At 38.9% G+C, this 16,256-nt stretch overlaps 1 protein-coding gene across 1 annotated transcript in view; it reads right to left on the bottom strand.

Annotated features, from left to right (window-relative positions):
* The window catches only part of PCNX2 (pecanex 2), a 150,614-nt gene that overhangs the window by 71,217 nt on the left and 63,141 nt on the right, over window positions 1–16,256 (bottom strand). Inside the window, exons 16-20 of the mRNA XM_062489044.1 lie at window positions 15,418–15,527; window positions 13,175–13,271; window positions 6,599–6,691; window positions 5,940–6,090; window positions 1,715–1,856 (exon numbers count right to left, since the gene is read on the bottom strand). Of these exons, the coding sequence (XP_062345028.1) occupies window positions 1,715–1,856; window positions 5,940–6,090; window positions 6,599–6,691; window positions 13,175–13,271; window positions 15,418–15,527 (593 nt within the window). The remainder of the gene's footprint in view (window positions 1–1,714; window positions 1,857–5,939; window positions 6,091–6,598; window positions 6,692–13,174; window positions 13,272–15,417; window positions 15,528–16,256) is intronic.

Genomic DNA, 16,256 nt, shown 5'->3' with positions numbered 1-16,256 from the left:
AGTAGCAAGGAGAATCCAGGATCCCTCATGGGTTTACAGAGTTAAGAAAGAGGTAGGACCTGAAGATGAATGCTTTGTGTATGACATTTGGATGGCAGCCGTAGGGAAAATGTATTAAAGAGGAGAGCTAGAGGAAAAGGGATACTGGGAGTTTCATGTATAGACCAGAGTTACAAGGAAAAGGAGAAAACAGGTTTTACACAGGTGATCACACAGACACAAGGGGGATGGGGAAGGAAAGGACTGCTGTGGTATTCCCCCACAGGCCAAACAATCAGAGGCAGACAAATGTAATTACTTTCTTTAATCTCAAGACTTCTGGGGGTCTGACTCATTTATTCTGAACACTTGAGGGAGGTGATACTTTAAAGTGCAATCTAGCTTGGAGGAATGACTGTGTAAAAATAGCACCTTCCTAACCCTACATATTTGCTCTGTGCATGTATTCAGTCACGTCTGCTAGCTGGTAACAAATGACATTCTGACTACTTTTAATTCTCCCATGCTTGCAGAACTAAATAGAGGGATGAGTGTGGATTTAGTGTCACCCTAGACAATACACCTGAACTCTTGAAGCACCTTGGATGTAGCAGCTTCCAAGTGCCTGGGGGGAAGAAAAGGTCAGTGGGGATAGAGAGGTTATCAATGAGTGCCTGGTGAGAGTCTCTCTAGAAAAGTAGTTGTCTATGGGAAATATGCAGAAAATTTGACTAATGCCCTAGTCCAAGTTTCAACCCCTAAAAGCAGGAGCTGCCTTTTCCTTATAGTTGTGTAGTTCTTAAAGCTGTGTTGCTCCTCAAGAGAGAGAAATTATTAAATCAACATGCAATTTTTACATCAAAGTTCTTTTATCTAATAATTGAAATTAAGAATATGTATTATTATGGATACTGAGGAACTCTCTCCCACTTCCCAGCAGTTTTTCTTCCTACTGGAACATTCCAAGGCTGTTTCTTTGTTTTATCATCTGCATCACTGTCATTCTGATAAAAAGACTGCAGAAACTCTGCTCACTGGGGATACTGCAGTCACAAAGCCTGCTGAATATCTGTAGTAGGCAAGTCACTTACTAAAATACTTACCATAAAAGGCTGTCTGCAAGGATCATACTGTGTGACCATGGATCAACATCACCAGTTCTACTTAACATCTAAGACATCAGACTTCGTCAAAACTTGTACCCCCACCTTTCTCAAACCACTCTTAAGGCAGAACTACCCACCTTTCTACACTGTTTAATATTTTATTCAGCCTTAAAAGACTTTTTGCAGTGAAGCTTCTGATAAGTCCTTTGGGAGACTACAGCCTAGTGTTAAAAATGCTCAGTTAGGAAATGTTTCCTGACATCCAGCCTAGACTTCTCATTTTCATCTGATTAATTCTAGTTACCCCACTGAGTTTATGCCCAAACACCTGCAGCCTGGTAAAGTGTGTCTTGCTTTCAATTGACATTTAGACCTTCCATATATATCTATATATAGCTCTTTAATCTTTTAATTTCGCTCTCTCTCACTGGAGACATATTTTAGTGTGCTAAGGTAGTTTTGAATTTTTCTTGCAGCAAAGTCAATGATTATTGTATTTTGAACTAATATGCATGAAAGCAACCTGCAACAAGATTACAGGCTTATTTAAAAACAAATTCAATTTCTCAGTCTTCAGTCTAAAACCAAATATTCTACTAATCACATGCTTTGAGTTATAATCTACTTACTGTGTACCAAGCTTCTTGTATTTACTAATTGAGAACGCATCAATGGTGAGTGCATTCAGTATTATGGCTGGATATAAAATGTATTTCTCAAAGCATTGTAGCCACACATAAAGCCTTTCAAACCACATCAAATGAGCAGCATCTGAAATGGAAATTCGGATAACAGATCGTGTCATCAAATCATCAGCATTTTTGCACTGGAGTACCATAGAAGACATGAGTTAGCTCACATTAATAAATATAGTCAACCAACTAACTTATGAAACAATGGAATTCATAATTCTTCAGCAAAAGATAAATAATTTTGTTCTCTGAGTTTAGAGAGAGTATCTGGTTTGCTCCTTGTAACTGCACTCCTGAGACACTTTCAGAAACAATAAAAGACAGTACATGGTAGACAGTAGTTTTTACATCATCCAATTATTTAATTGGTATATTAAATACTACTCTCAGCAGATGTAATGACCCCAGAGAGGCCCTGTCCAGCTCTGGTATTGACCTGCTAAATCACCTAGGAAACCTCATTTGAACTCTGTGCCTCTACTGCCCCATCTTATAGTAGCAAAACACTGTTCATTAGACTGCAAATTACCACTGACCTCACTGATAAATGAAATACCCCTTGCGATCTAAAGACTGAAGAATTATCAGGAGCTAGAAACTGTCATAGATGTTTCCCAAAACACTTAAACAGACACTGTAAGAAGTATCTGCCAGGATCACATCTCACATCATTCCTCTCTAAGGAACAGCTTTTTTTTGCAGTAGACTTTTCCAACAATACCACAGTGCTTAATATGAGTATTAAACAAGAACTGAATGTTCTGTGTAATTCAACCACTATGAGAACTTAGGTGAACTGAGTGAAGAAACACTTGTGTACAGACAAAAACAACGCCTTTTCCTCAACACTCAGCTAGAAAAGGTTATTGGAAAAACAGGGAACACAAAAAGGCACAACTTGGTAATAACTCAGAAATAAAAAATACCAGCTATTGAATCTCCAGTAATCCTCCCTACAAAAGGAAAACAGTTATATGTAGACACTCCCTCTTCCATACACGCCTTTTCAATGATAGACAAAGAAGACATGCTAAATCAATGGATTTCTATGTTCTACAGGCACTGAATATTGCATGAGCTAAGAGAAAGATCTAAAAGCAATCCTTCTCAACTAGGTTGAAGTCATGCTTTTCCAGTACCTTAAGCTAAGGCAATGCTCTTGCAAAAATCCATCTTCAGAAAATATAATTCACTTCTGTTTCTTGCTGTAACATAAAAATATTTCCTCTTCATTACCTAAAAGCCTCCTAAAAGTTCATACACACAGCAAAATATCCATTTTGGAACCTAGTTGTTCTTCCCATTCCTCTCGCCTCCTCTTCAGCTCAAGATCTTCACCCATGTCCAAAGCTAAGCTCTGTGCAAAAACTCAAGCTTCAGTAAAGAGATAAGCATATCACACAAACCAAAGAGAAGGTAGGTACAGGAGCAGAGAGAGATCTGTCCAGACAATGGAGACAGAAAAAAGAGGTCACATTCAGAGGGAGAGGTCCCAGGGAAAGACACAGATGACTTGAAAATGGTTTACACAAACCAATGGGGTATAAAAGCAGTAGTGAGGAGGAAGGAGAAGAAAAAAATAGCCTAGTATATCAGGGTTTCTTTCTCATTTAGTTCTGCACTAGTTTCTACACATCTCTTATACCATAAGCTCATACATCTTAACCTAAGCCTTTTGTGCTGCAGCTAGCCAAGCCAATGACAAGTAATAACTGAGTTATCTTGTAGGGGCATCACAAGAACTGGTCTGATAATTGCTATTCTATGGAACACCTTAAAGTTCGGGCAGCTCATCCATAGTCTGTTCAACAAAGCCAGGAATAAACTTATGGAATTGTCATTGCCAGTCGTTTGTCTAATTGCAGTCATTTATATTTCAATAGCACTACTTTTGTAAAAAAAAAAAAAAATTAAAATTTATGCAGTAAAACCTCCCCACAGACATCTTATTTTGTGTACTTGTCCTTTCATTGTCTGCATCTGACAACTATGGGGAACTACTTTCCTTTTCCCAAGCTCCTCTTCCTATACAAACAGAGAACATTTCTATCACAGGAAAAAAGAAAGAAGACAGCCCCTCAGACATATCTATCAAAGGGATTACCTTTTCCACAGTCTGTCTCATCTCAGACATGATAAAAACCCTCTGCAACAGCTGAAAGGGACTGAAAAATATATATACATATTTTATTTAAAAAAAAAAAATTAAACTCTTGTTTTCTACCACACAACACCAGCTACATTGCTATAATATTTAGACCTCAAAGTATAGGAATGGGCCACATATAAATGAGGACTGCAAAAGAAGCAAAAATGCCTGTTCCCCACAGTGGGCAGCATGAGAAATGCAGCTGGATCCCAAAACAGAAGGAAACCCATCTGTGAAATCAGTCCAGTAGGTCTCTACCTTCAACCTTTTCAAATGCTGAGTCACTGCATTTAGCAAAACAATGTTTTCTGACAAATTAAGACAGACTTAATGAGGACAAGGCAAAGAAATCCTTTGTGGCCTTTTACGATTAAGTGCTGAAATAAATAGTGCAATTTGGGTATTTATCAGAATTACTGGTTATTGGGGACAGGAAGTCCTGGACACTGTTTTCAGCTGAGCATGGTGCTTAATAATATTTATATTTCTATTATACCTTCCTTGGCATATTGCAGAAAAAGTTAAAAGGCAACCTTCAATCAAGTCTCTTGCGTACTTTTTTCATACCCAACCCTTGTTTGGAAAGTAATCGTTTTGAAACACAATTTTTGTTTTTTAAACAAAAAATACTTAAATCCTTAATGTATGGTTTTCCAGAGAGTTATCTGAACTCTTTTGCAGTCTAGTTGAAGAAAAGACTGAAGTCCCTCAACAGACTGTTCTGCAAATGCTGCCTTCAAACACTTCAGAAACATATACTGAAGATTATTAAGGCGTGGGATCCATCAAGAAATGACAAGCAAGCTTTTGGCTGGTAGCAAAGGCAAGAAGAGAGCTGGGGTGGAGGGGGGAAGCTTTGCTTCTCGAAGTACACTGCCTGCTTCAGAAATAACTATCAGAACAGGAAATCAGATCTGGACACACTAAAATATTGACTGATATTCACATATATCAAGGCTACTACCCACTGAAGCCAGCAGACATCAGCAAGAACAAATCTTAAAGAAAATTTCAGTTCTTTTCAGTTTTAATATTTCTCTAAAAGTGTTACAATTGGAATTAGAACACTTAAATTGCACTACATTTGCTGATATGTCAGAAAGTAAAAAGAAATCTGCCTATATTTCATTAATCTTTTAAGTTTTTAAATTATGTAGAATGCCAATGCATTAGACATGAACTATATCATGTCAAGCAACACAGCAAGTAACAGTACTGTAATGTAAAACAAAAGGCAGATCAGATAGTGGCTCATGAAAGATCACATAGAGGCTGTGAAATTACTAAGGGACAGGAACATTCAACACGGAAGGAGAAACAGAGAGCTGGGATTGCTTAACTTTGAGAAGAAAAAGCCTTGGGGGCATCTTATTAATGCCTGATTGGCAGAATTTTTGAGGTATAAACACCCCATGGGGAAAGTAAAGTTGATGGAGCCAACTCTGTTCCAAGTAGTGGCCAGTGACAGGATAAAAGGAAATGGGCACAAAATGAAAACCCATTTCAACAAAAAAATAGCACCAAAACCAATAAACCACCAAAACCCCACAAAAATCCCAAAAAAGCCATCAAAAAACCACCCAAACACCATAATTTGAGGCAACCTTTCTTACTGTAAGGATGACTGAATGCTGCTACAGGTTGTGCAGAAAGGCTTTAGAGTCTCCATGCTTGAAAATACTAAAAACTGGACACAGCCCTGAGCAACCTGCTCTATCTGACCCTACTCTGAGTACAGGCACCAGACTAGACAATCTCCAGGCATGTCTGCCTGGCCTCAGCCCATCTGGGCAGTGGCCTGAGAAGACAACTCCTACAGGTTCACAGATCTGCTGGCAGTGCAATGGAAAAATTAAAACAATCAGATATATGTGCTACTCAAAAGTAAAAGGACAATTTATTCTCACAGCTCTATTACTTCTGGATTTTTTTGATTTTTTTTTTTTTGTTCTTCAAACCAAGGCAAGCTGGAAATCATTGCATACACTGTTTAGAAAAGACTGCATTACCAACCTCTCACTTCCCGCTGCTGGTGCTCTTTGCTTTTGAGTATGGGGTGGGAGATCCACAGCCAGGGGTGATGCTTGCGGAGCTGAGGAAGGATGTAATGTGTTACAAATCCCACTGTCCACGCTAAAGCAAACAGGACAATGCTGAGAAATGGCTGGGCCAAAGCAGAAAAAGAAAAGGAAACATAGTTACAATTTGCATACAACATATATATATATATATATATATATAAATTTTTAACAGTTTCTGTAATTGTATTTTTATACAATTAATTTTTGTTCCTATATTTAAATTTATTTAAATTCTTGACTCTAGGTGAATATGGATTTTGACATATGTGTTTTGCACACACAATTAACCAATTTTTTTCCTCCATGATTGGAGGAAAAAAGGCAAAATATCAGGCTTATTCATTCTTTCCTCTGGGTTCCATATTGTAAGAGCTGTGGAGGTGTAAGGAAAGAGATGTCAAGTAAGTAATACTGAAACTAATATAAATATCCAGAAACCAACTGCTTTGCAGATATAATAGTGTTATCATGACCAGTAAAGATATTTTCACTAACTTATCTTCCTGCAGTGTCTATTCTTTCCAGTAAAGGCACCATGTGGTTTTGCATAAGAGACATAATACCTTAGGGGAGAACAAAAAAGATACACACCCTTAATGACAGAAACACAGTACTGGCACTGACAGCAAATGACAGAATAGCAGCTGCTGTGCAGACAATGAGATCCGATTTCAAGATTTCTTTCTGTGAAAATAATTATTTTACACAAAGTTAGTAAGGCAGGATTATTTTAACCAAAGTAAATTACTCTGTTCTCAATTACTTACACACCACATTGCAATAAGGTTAATTGGCACTCCCTAATACAAAAGTATTTTCTCCACTCTGCTTTGGGAAATTATTTCTTCACACTCCAGTTTTGTTGAAGTAATCACATTCAAATTCTTCATGCCTAATTTTGAATTATAATTTTAAATGACAAAGTTATAATATTGGAGAAATGAAAGCAATACATTTCAATACTGAATCTGATTCTACTTGAAGAATAGAACTCTTTCCCATTACGACGTTCTTAATTTTGGGAATCAAAATTCTGGCTCCATTTCCTGCTTTCAAGAACTAATATTTCTTATTCTCTTTCTCTTGCATTACTGAAAAAAGTCATGCTTTTCTGTAATGCCTTCTAAGACAAAACATTAATACATTTATTATGTTCTAAAGTGACATGATTTTCTTTGTTGGAAGTCAAATTGCAGCAAGATTTTGTGGATTTTAGCAAGACTTTTTTCCAGTGCCATTGAATGATAATGAAAGGACACGTCTGCCTTTATGTAAAGATCTGTAACCATGGTAGAAGTAACTTTGCTTCTAAAGATTGGAAATATCACTGCTTTTACAGCACATTTTTCTTGTGATTAAAATGTCATTCTCAGTAAACAAATAAACAAGATAGCTTGTGATCTGTGTGGCCTTCTGAATTGTACTTCAGAGGTCATCCAAATACTTTTGTGAGTAAATGAAAATCTTGTCTTAGATTTATGAGAAGGGCATTTAGGTTCAGCACTCAATACTGCTGCTAAGTTACTAAATGATAAACTATTTGCAGCTCTTGGTTTAGAAGCTGACTTATGCTTCAATTCAAAGGTACCTAGAAACAACACATGAAAAGCAACACTTTCATTAGAACCAGAGGTTCATCTGACTTCGCAGTGGTGCAATCTAGGTAGGCTTAGTGAATCTCATCAGAGAAAAGGAAAGAAAACTAAAATAAAGATGGTACGGCAAACTTACGAATAAAGGAGATAAAATAAAAGCAAGCAGAAGAAGAGAACAGAAGGGTTGTGAATTACCAGGGAAGCTGGTAGCAACCTCTATATTTAGGCTGCCTATCACTCCCTGTTATGAAAGATGCTTCTCAGTAAAAGGTCACCAGCATCAGCACTTCCACTTACTGCAGCAGCCCTTTGAAATACAGCAGGACTAAAAAGCCTTCAGGCTCTGAAAGTACTTTTGCTTTGTCCCAGGAAACCCCAATACAGCTTAGCAGAAATCTCAAGCAACCACCACGGCCTTTGCCCTTCCCAGGTTGCTCAGGAGTATGTACATACCTCCAAAAGAGCAGTGCTCCCTCCACTCTGAGAGCCATCCTTCCCTGGATAGCCCTCTACTCTGTATGGGTTACATGTGGTAGGTAGGTGTGGGAGCAGAGTTTGGTCTTGGTAAATCCTCCCAACCATCTTTTCAAAGCACAGCCTTGCTAGCCTTGCTCCTTGGCTCTCTGCATTCAACAGAAGAACCGCAACATGAGGGAGCTCACAGGAAAAGCTTCCCTGACTAAACCTTTGCTCCCTGCCTGCCCCCACAGGTCTTCTCTGTTCAGTTGACTCACAACTTTCTCTCACTAGCAAGTAGCAGTAGTGAAAAAACACAGTCTAATAAAAATGAATAATGGAATTATTTCCAATCCATGAAATGGAAATGACTTTTTTAACCTTTCCAGATATTTTTAAAGATGTTGCACATACAAAATCTATTTAAAACAGCAGTATCTGAGAAAATTAAGCAGTGTCAAATTTATATGGCACAATTTCAGCCCTTTTGTGAATACACAGCATGAAAATCTTGATAAGTATCATTTTCTGCACAGCTGAATTCAACTACTCAATAATCTAAAACAAGCTTCTAAGAACAACAAACACTTTCCAATCACATTCATAAGCTCTTCTGTATAACCCAAAAGGCTTACTATTAAAATAACTGATTTCTTTCACAATCAGATGACTGAAGAAGCTGACAATTTAAAAACCACGTAAAATATTGAGAATTTAGCCGTAAAATCAGCAGAGGGAATAACAATGCACATTTTGGGGAGAGGCAGCATCCTAACTTGCCATTCTGGGCCAGATCACCAAAGACAGTATTTTCAAACATTACATTTAGAAGGGAACATATTACACAAATTTTACTTTAAAAATAAAAATATATATACATATTAATTTATATATATATACAGAACTTGTATTTCCCATCTTTTATTTTGCAACTGTCCTTTTTACAGTGCTCTCATTACTTTTGACAATCCTATACAGAAAAAGGCCTTTGTTTTTAAGGAAATAGTTATTATTCAGATATTAAACCCCAAATTTGAAAATTGCTTTCCATTTCTGGCAATATTGAAAGTGTTTAAAGTAACATATATACCCATGCTTGTCCTTCTGCCCTTGTACTGAACTGTTTCAAAATGTAAATATACTGCTCAGCTGCTGAATTGCATAATGGTCCTCACATGAGCTCCCTCTTTATGTGGCCAATGCTTTCAAGCTTCTCACAAAATCCAGGCTTTTCTCCTTCTAAAACAAAGCTGAGCACTGGTTGCTTCTGTTCTGTGTCACTGCACAGGGGACAGGGTCCCTCAGGAAATGGCAGTGATCTCTCTGGATGAGAGGGACTCACCGACTCTCCAGGAAAAAACCTTGGGCATGTGGATTTGTGGCTTCTAGCCTTCCTGTGGAAGGCAGCTAGCTCCTGAAAAGCATGTGCCTACCTTGGACCTAACTGCCTAAAGCAAGATTTTAGATGTCCTTCCCAAGGCCAGGAACTTATGAGTTGAATACTGAATAGCTCTATAGTGTGATGCTTGAGCCCTTCACTGCAATTGGTCCAAAAGTGTAAAAATTAAGATGCGTTCACAATTCAAATCTCTCCAGTGAAAGACAGTCACTGTTATAGTTTGGGCTGAAAGCCATTCTACACTCTCCATCTTACACTCAGGGGGAAAAAAAAAAAAACAAACAAACAAAAAAAAAAAAAACAACCCAAACCAACATACCAACATTGCTACCTTTGATGCCTTGGGGTTTTCATAAGCAGAATATATTAAAGTGGCACTTTTTTTTGTTTTAATTGTTATCACAGAATCACAGAATTGTTTATGCGGAAAAGGTTGTTTAAAATCATCAAGTCCAACCATTATTTTCAGTTGGATTTTTGGAGCTTTGTACAAATCCTTTTATTAGCTATCTAAATGTTTGTACTAAAGACCGGGAAGGAACCTTGAGTTTGAATGCAACATATTATCACCCTCAGGCCACTGCTTAATCTAGTAATCAGCCATGTGGATGCCTACAGAAATTAATTATAATGGTAGGAAGCTCCATTCTCAAAGCTGAATAGCCAATTATCAATCACAGCTGCTTCATAATTCAGGCTTCCAAAGCTGGCAATTCTTACACAGCTATTAAAGGAAAGGAAAAGGGTAAAAGTCATGTAACTAAACATTAGTGATGCCGTATTTATTACTCCTAACATCAATGCAAAGCCATCCATAAAATAACACATTAATTTTCAGTATTAACCTTGTTTGCTTTCAGCTCCTTGAGAAAGCAACTTTGGCTACGTATGCCTCTGGCTTTCTGATTAAAATGGGTCTTATTTAAATGGAGTTATGCAGACCACATGTCACCAAGGCAAGGGTGGCTTGTGCTGCATCCTGCCATCTCTTGCCACTGACAGGGGTTAGTAATACTCCCCTCACAGGGGAGCACTTCTAGAAAAAATGAGCTACCATCATGAAATCTCTTCTGAATACTGAGATATTGTTTCACCCATCTTCTGAACCTTTTGAAGAACCCCTTACAAAACTTCTGGAAATTATTTTACATTGGGTTTGAAGAGTCAGCCGAGTCCTACATCCTAATCATGACTGCTATTGCTGAAGCAAGTTAGCAGGGACTGTTGCTTGATTGTGCTCCTTGAACTCGATGCATGTGCATTTTCCCCTCCCCCAGTTCTTCCCTACTTGCCCTATTAGCACTGCATTGGTGAGTGAGATAGCAGTGGGAGTCTCCTTGGTGTTTAACTGAGACAGAGGTACCAGGTAACGCAGGGGTTAGACAAAGAGCCCACATTAATCAGAAACTACCCTCTCTTCAACTAATTTCTTCAAGATTAGCACTGCTAATTGACATTGTAAGTAAACACTTTTGCATACAGTTTTTTATACAGGTTGAAGGAAGTCCAAACAGAGGGAAAAGAAATGAAGGCGAAGAACTAGCAAGCTCCAGCAAAACTGAAGGAAAGCAGACTCTGCCTAATAGCAGCAGCAGCATGGAGTATCAAATGTACAGAGCAGAAAAGTGCCAATTCCCAAATCCAAATATTTCCTGGAGAGCAAAAGTGCCAGGAAGCCCACTTAATTAATCCTAAAAGTCTGACAAAATGTGACAGGAATGAAACATTGTGAAGAGAAGAACTGAAGTCCTGTGCCTGGCAAACCCCAGTGCAGTTATCCCTGTACTTCAGCATCTTTCACACCACTGGCTCAAGGGCCCAAGTGCAGCTGTGCAGTGTTAGTATAAGACAGCAGATCCGTGTCCATGTCACTGATATAAAAATTGTTAGAGAGTCTGCAGAATTACTTCATTTTGAAAATACAGCCAGGATCTTAAACGCAGATTTTTTTTTTCCACTATTTTGTTTTTTGTTTTCAATATATTAAAGCCTTGCTCAAGGTTTCCCTCTGCACTGTGAAATGAAACCAGTTAAGTGGACAGCTGCAGTAAATGCTTCAGTCCCTGGGCTGGGCTCCATCTGCAGAACAGATGAGACCAGACTCTGTATTCCTCCAAGAAAGGCACTATCAGCAAAAGACAGAACTACAGGAGCATGAGAAGCTTTCCATTACATCTGCCATACAGTCCCCATGTGCAAGAACAGAATGTCAATGAACCACGGCAATAACCTACACACGACAAACACCACACAGTACAGCAAAATTCCAACCAAAATACTTTGTTTTTTCACTCTGTTTCTAGATGAACATTAATATTCCAGTATCAACTATTGCAAATAGTTTCGTTTGCAAGAAACTGTAGCTCAATGCAAGCAACTAGAAATAGCCATATCACTTAATCTTACGTAGGCCCTATTAGAGGAAGCAGTTAAAATAACATTATACATGGTAAAAATGACAATCTAAGCAGGAGCTTAGAAAAGTAGAAAACATTGGTAGTGTGGGATCAATGCATATGCTGAATGCAAGCTGTGTAATATCTTATAAAATGCCTAAGAAATTATTCAAGATGTACATGAGAGATGCATCCCTTCGAAGGGACATCCGGAGGCTAGTCAGAACTATGGACTCCCAGGTTATGTCTTAGGGTCAAAAAAGGCAGACTATCTTCCAGAGACTCTCTGAATGCTCCTGAATTTCAGAGAGCATCCAGAAATTTAGGAATAGCTGCCTAGGTTGCAAATGCTTAGATGCAGGTGCTGGGGATGTGGTCAGGAGGAAGAGCTGTCTGACAGCCAGGAAGCAAGACAGTTCACATGACTAATAAATGCCAAACATCCCTTCGTATTTCTGGAAACTTGATGATCTTCCCAAATGAATGCCTTAGAAGATCAACCTCCCCTGGGTAACAGCAAACATTTTTTTTTAATATAAAAAGACACAAAAAAGAAGTTGGGTCACTTCACGATGTTTACGCTGAAGTGAGAAATAAGCTGACACCAACTTACAGCTTCCTGCCAGACAGTAGTAAATAAACAGCCTGCCAAGCAAAGATGAGATGATGAGATGGCAATGCTTGGCACCAGGCATGTGACTCCCTCTCCCATACTATCCCAGTTTCATGTGCTTCTTCCACCTCTAGGTGCCAAGTCTGACAGTGTGCTCCACTTGGCTCAGCTGAGGTGGAGGGCACACAGTCAAGAGTATTTCCTGGCACAGAAAAGGCATTCCTGAAAAACAGGTAGCCTTAGCTATAGAAAAATAAAGAATAAGGGCTGTTTTAAATACATGTAATTCTGTGGACCGAATCCTGTTCCTCTCCAGCGCAGACAAGAGAGTTTGGCAGGACTGCTCACCTTTTTGAATGCTTGTTGAACAATCCAGCCTACCTTGGATGCACCAGCTTGCCAGGCTGCAACTCTGTGCACAGAACCTGCATTAGCTCAATGTGTACTAGGATGAGAGATGCCACACTTCCCAAGCTCTAAGACTGCACTTCCCATGGACTATATTAGAGAATCAATGTGGCGGAGCCCTTCAAAAAGGAAAATGGCATGTATCCCCTTCTCACTGCTGGCCTTACTGTAAAGATCATCTATCTGTGCTTTTAGTAATTTAAATTTCTAAATGACAACATTTACAAGGTTCCTCAGTGGGTAAAATGGATGAGAGAGACAGAACTTTGAACAGAAAGTAATGAAAGAAAAAAAACTTACCACTGATTCCCTCATTTTTTCTGGGAGCGGATCTTCTGATGAATCTTCAAATCGTTGCCGTAGACAGTGAGGGATATATTTACACTGAATAAGGGACCTATTTAAAAAAAACCATCTTAGTTAGGATACTTCTGAACTTGTGCAACAGATATGAATATTCCTGAAGGACAGAGGAGGAAGAACAGCCTCAGATTTCCTTCTTCATGTATACATACACATTCTTATCTCTGCACAGCTGGAGATTGACACAAATCAGCTCTACCTGAGATCAGGGCAGAAATTCCTCATCAGAATCCTGAGGAGTCTCAGCAGCCCAATCAATGTGACTCAGTCATTTAGAAGAATGAGCAGAGATGGTACTGTTGCATTTATGACTCTTACTTCTGTTTCAGCTAAACTGAAACCAACATGAGACCGTTTTAGACCCATGTTAAAATAGCCAAGGAAGCAAATTCTGTACAAACTCTATATTAATTCTCTCTTCAAGATTTATGTGCTACCTTCTCATCCATCTTGAATTTTATACCATCAGCTATACCTTAAATATTTTTTCCAATCTCTTTAACCTATTTAAAAGAAGTTCAGACCTGTTTAGAGAAAAAAAATCTCAAATCTCTTTTTTTTAGGATTATGCATTTTTACAACTGCACAATAAACATTTGATGTTGTTGTACATGTATTCTTAATTTTTAGATTTTTAACAACCATTTAAATTGCTGAAGATTTACAAGTTAAAATGCATTTAATAGTTTAAGATTACTTTCTTAAAACAAAAGTTTCAAGGCAGAAAAGTTTCTGTGTTATTAAAGAGGTTCATGAACTGGCGTCCTTTCTGTGAAGTGGGAGAAAAGGATACATTTAAATTACTTCAAAATTGAAAGAACTCACAATTCCATGCTGATTTGCAAATATACCTGCGTATATTTTACTTCAAGGCTAAGAATTCTCTCTAATACAGCACATAGCTTCACTTCCTTCCACACTGTAATGGCAAATAAACTACACACCATTCACACAAAGCTTGATCCTGGTCTACCTGACATCTGTGTCACACACAATAGGCTGTGGGTAAAGTTCATGGCAAGACACGCAAGCAGCTCTTGCCACTTTGCCACACCAGAAACCAGCAATGAATAAACATCAGATTCCCTGAAACTTCTGGTGGTAAAGAAAGAATTTCTCGACTCTTCCATAAGATTTACTGGGATGACAATTTCCTGCTAGTGCTCTATATCCTTTCCTTCCTCATCAGTGTTGTTCTGCTTTTTCCAAGGTTTTCTACTACAACAGAATCCTGAATGGCCTAAAAAGCTCTCCACTTCTTCCTTTTCTCTTCTGTATTGCAGAATTGTGCATAATGAGCCTTGAGCCTCACCTCATGAATCAAAGGAGAGAACACAACTCATGATTCAAAACAGAGAACCTGTGGGTTTTCTCACAGACCTTCTGCACTCTTCTAGGATAAAACTGAGCTGCCTGTGAAGCAGAATTCCAAATGGCATGGTGATACTTGCTGCACAAAACCCACTTGCCTGCTTAGCCCCATAGCCACAGATGGTAATTGCCCAGCCACTTGCCGACCCCCACAGCCCCTGTAACAGACATATACCACAGTTCCCTCACTGGGAAATTCACATTTTCTGCCCCTGAGCTATGGATCTATTGGGACTCTCTCTCACACATCACCTCAACATGCAGATCACAATATTGGGACTTAATCTCCCCTGTTTGCAATGTCAGCTCTTAGCATACACTTCCTTTCCTCAGTTACCTCTAGCAGACTGTGTCAGAGAACAAAAGGAAGGATGGAACCTCAAACTGAGAGGCATAGCCTACTGTAGTAATCCTCAGCAAAAGCTGAAATTCAGCCATCTTCCAAGTACATGAAATGTCCCTTCTCCTGGCCCCAGTGCTACCCAATGCACATTCTGCAACCCTGGTTGCCTGAACCCCCCCTCAACTAAATCACTGTCCTCCAACCTGGCAAGCACACCACCTCCCAGAGGGGAAAATCTGCTTCAGAGATTTTGGAAAGTGCTGCTTAAGGAGCACCAGCCCTGCTGGTGATCTGGCTGCAGCACTTCAATCATATACAGGACTGATACCAACCATGCAGACATGGTGAAGAATTTGAACTTACCATAGTACTTTCAGGAAGCAACCCCTCTGGTTCTGAAACCAGGCATCACTCTGGCTGTGTGCTGTACAGAGTAATCAATAAATAACCTTTACAGGCAACTTACATCAGCACAGATGGGTCGCTGCTTTGTCTGCTGAGGTGATAAGAAAGTGCAACTAGCAGACCACAGAAAGCAGAGAACAGCGCTGGAATGTGCTGTGCATCCCAGGGTTCCTGAGAGGATGACAGAAAGCAAAGTTAGGAATGCGGAACTTAAAAAGCCAAAGTAGATTAAGCCATACATCATACCAGCAATGCTACACGCACCACATCTAAACTTGTACACCAGCTACACAAACTGAAAACCCGTTTTCATATCACAATTTATTACTGCGAAAAAAACCTGCAATTAAAGGTATGTTTTGTGGTCATATTACACAACTCCCTTATAATCAGCAATTAGCTAGGAAACCACATGAAAGGCAGGTTTTCTTTCCTCTTCAATGAAAAGTTAGAGGAAAATTCTCATTAAAATGAGATCCAAGTGAAATCAACTGCAGTGTATTTATCTACAAGCTAAATTGATATGGTGTTACTTGACCTGTAGCCAGACTGCACATAACAAATGACAATATCACGTAAATCAGGCCACAGGGTTTCTTTCAGACATCTTTCTGCTGCCTTGTGCATTATACCCAGGCCCTGCATGGATGCTAACACAGCAGAAAGGGAGAGCACCATGTGTGACATTCCCAAGGAGGGAAACAAGAGACAAAATTGAGATGAGAAACTCTCTCTGGGTGACTCTAACAGCAAAAACTGGCTAGAAGGAATAAGAGAAAGAATATAGAACTTAAGGAACACTTATCAAGATTAGCTTTATCTGTGACATCCTCAGGTACAAATTAGGGATCCTAAGACATACTTGTGTGTCCTGTTCATGATTTTTAATCTGTGAGAGAC

Source organism: Cinclus cinclus, chromosome 3 (genome assembly GCF_963662255.1).
Source record: "Cinclus cinclus chromosome 3, bCinCin1.1, whole genome shotgun sequence".
NCBI classification, from domain to species: Eukaryota; Metazoa; Chordata; class Aves; order Passeriformes; family Cinclidae; genus Cinclus; species Cinclus cinclus.
This window is presented reverse-complemented; position numbering and strand designations above follow the sequence as displayed.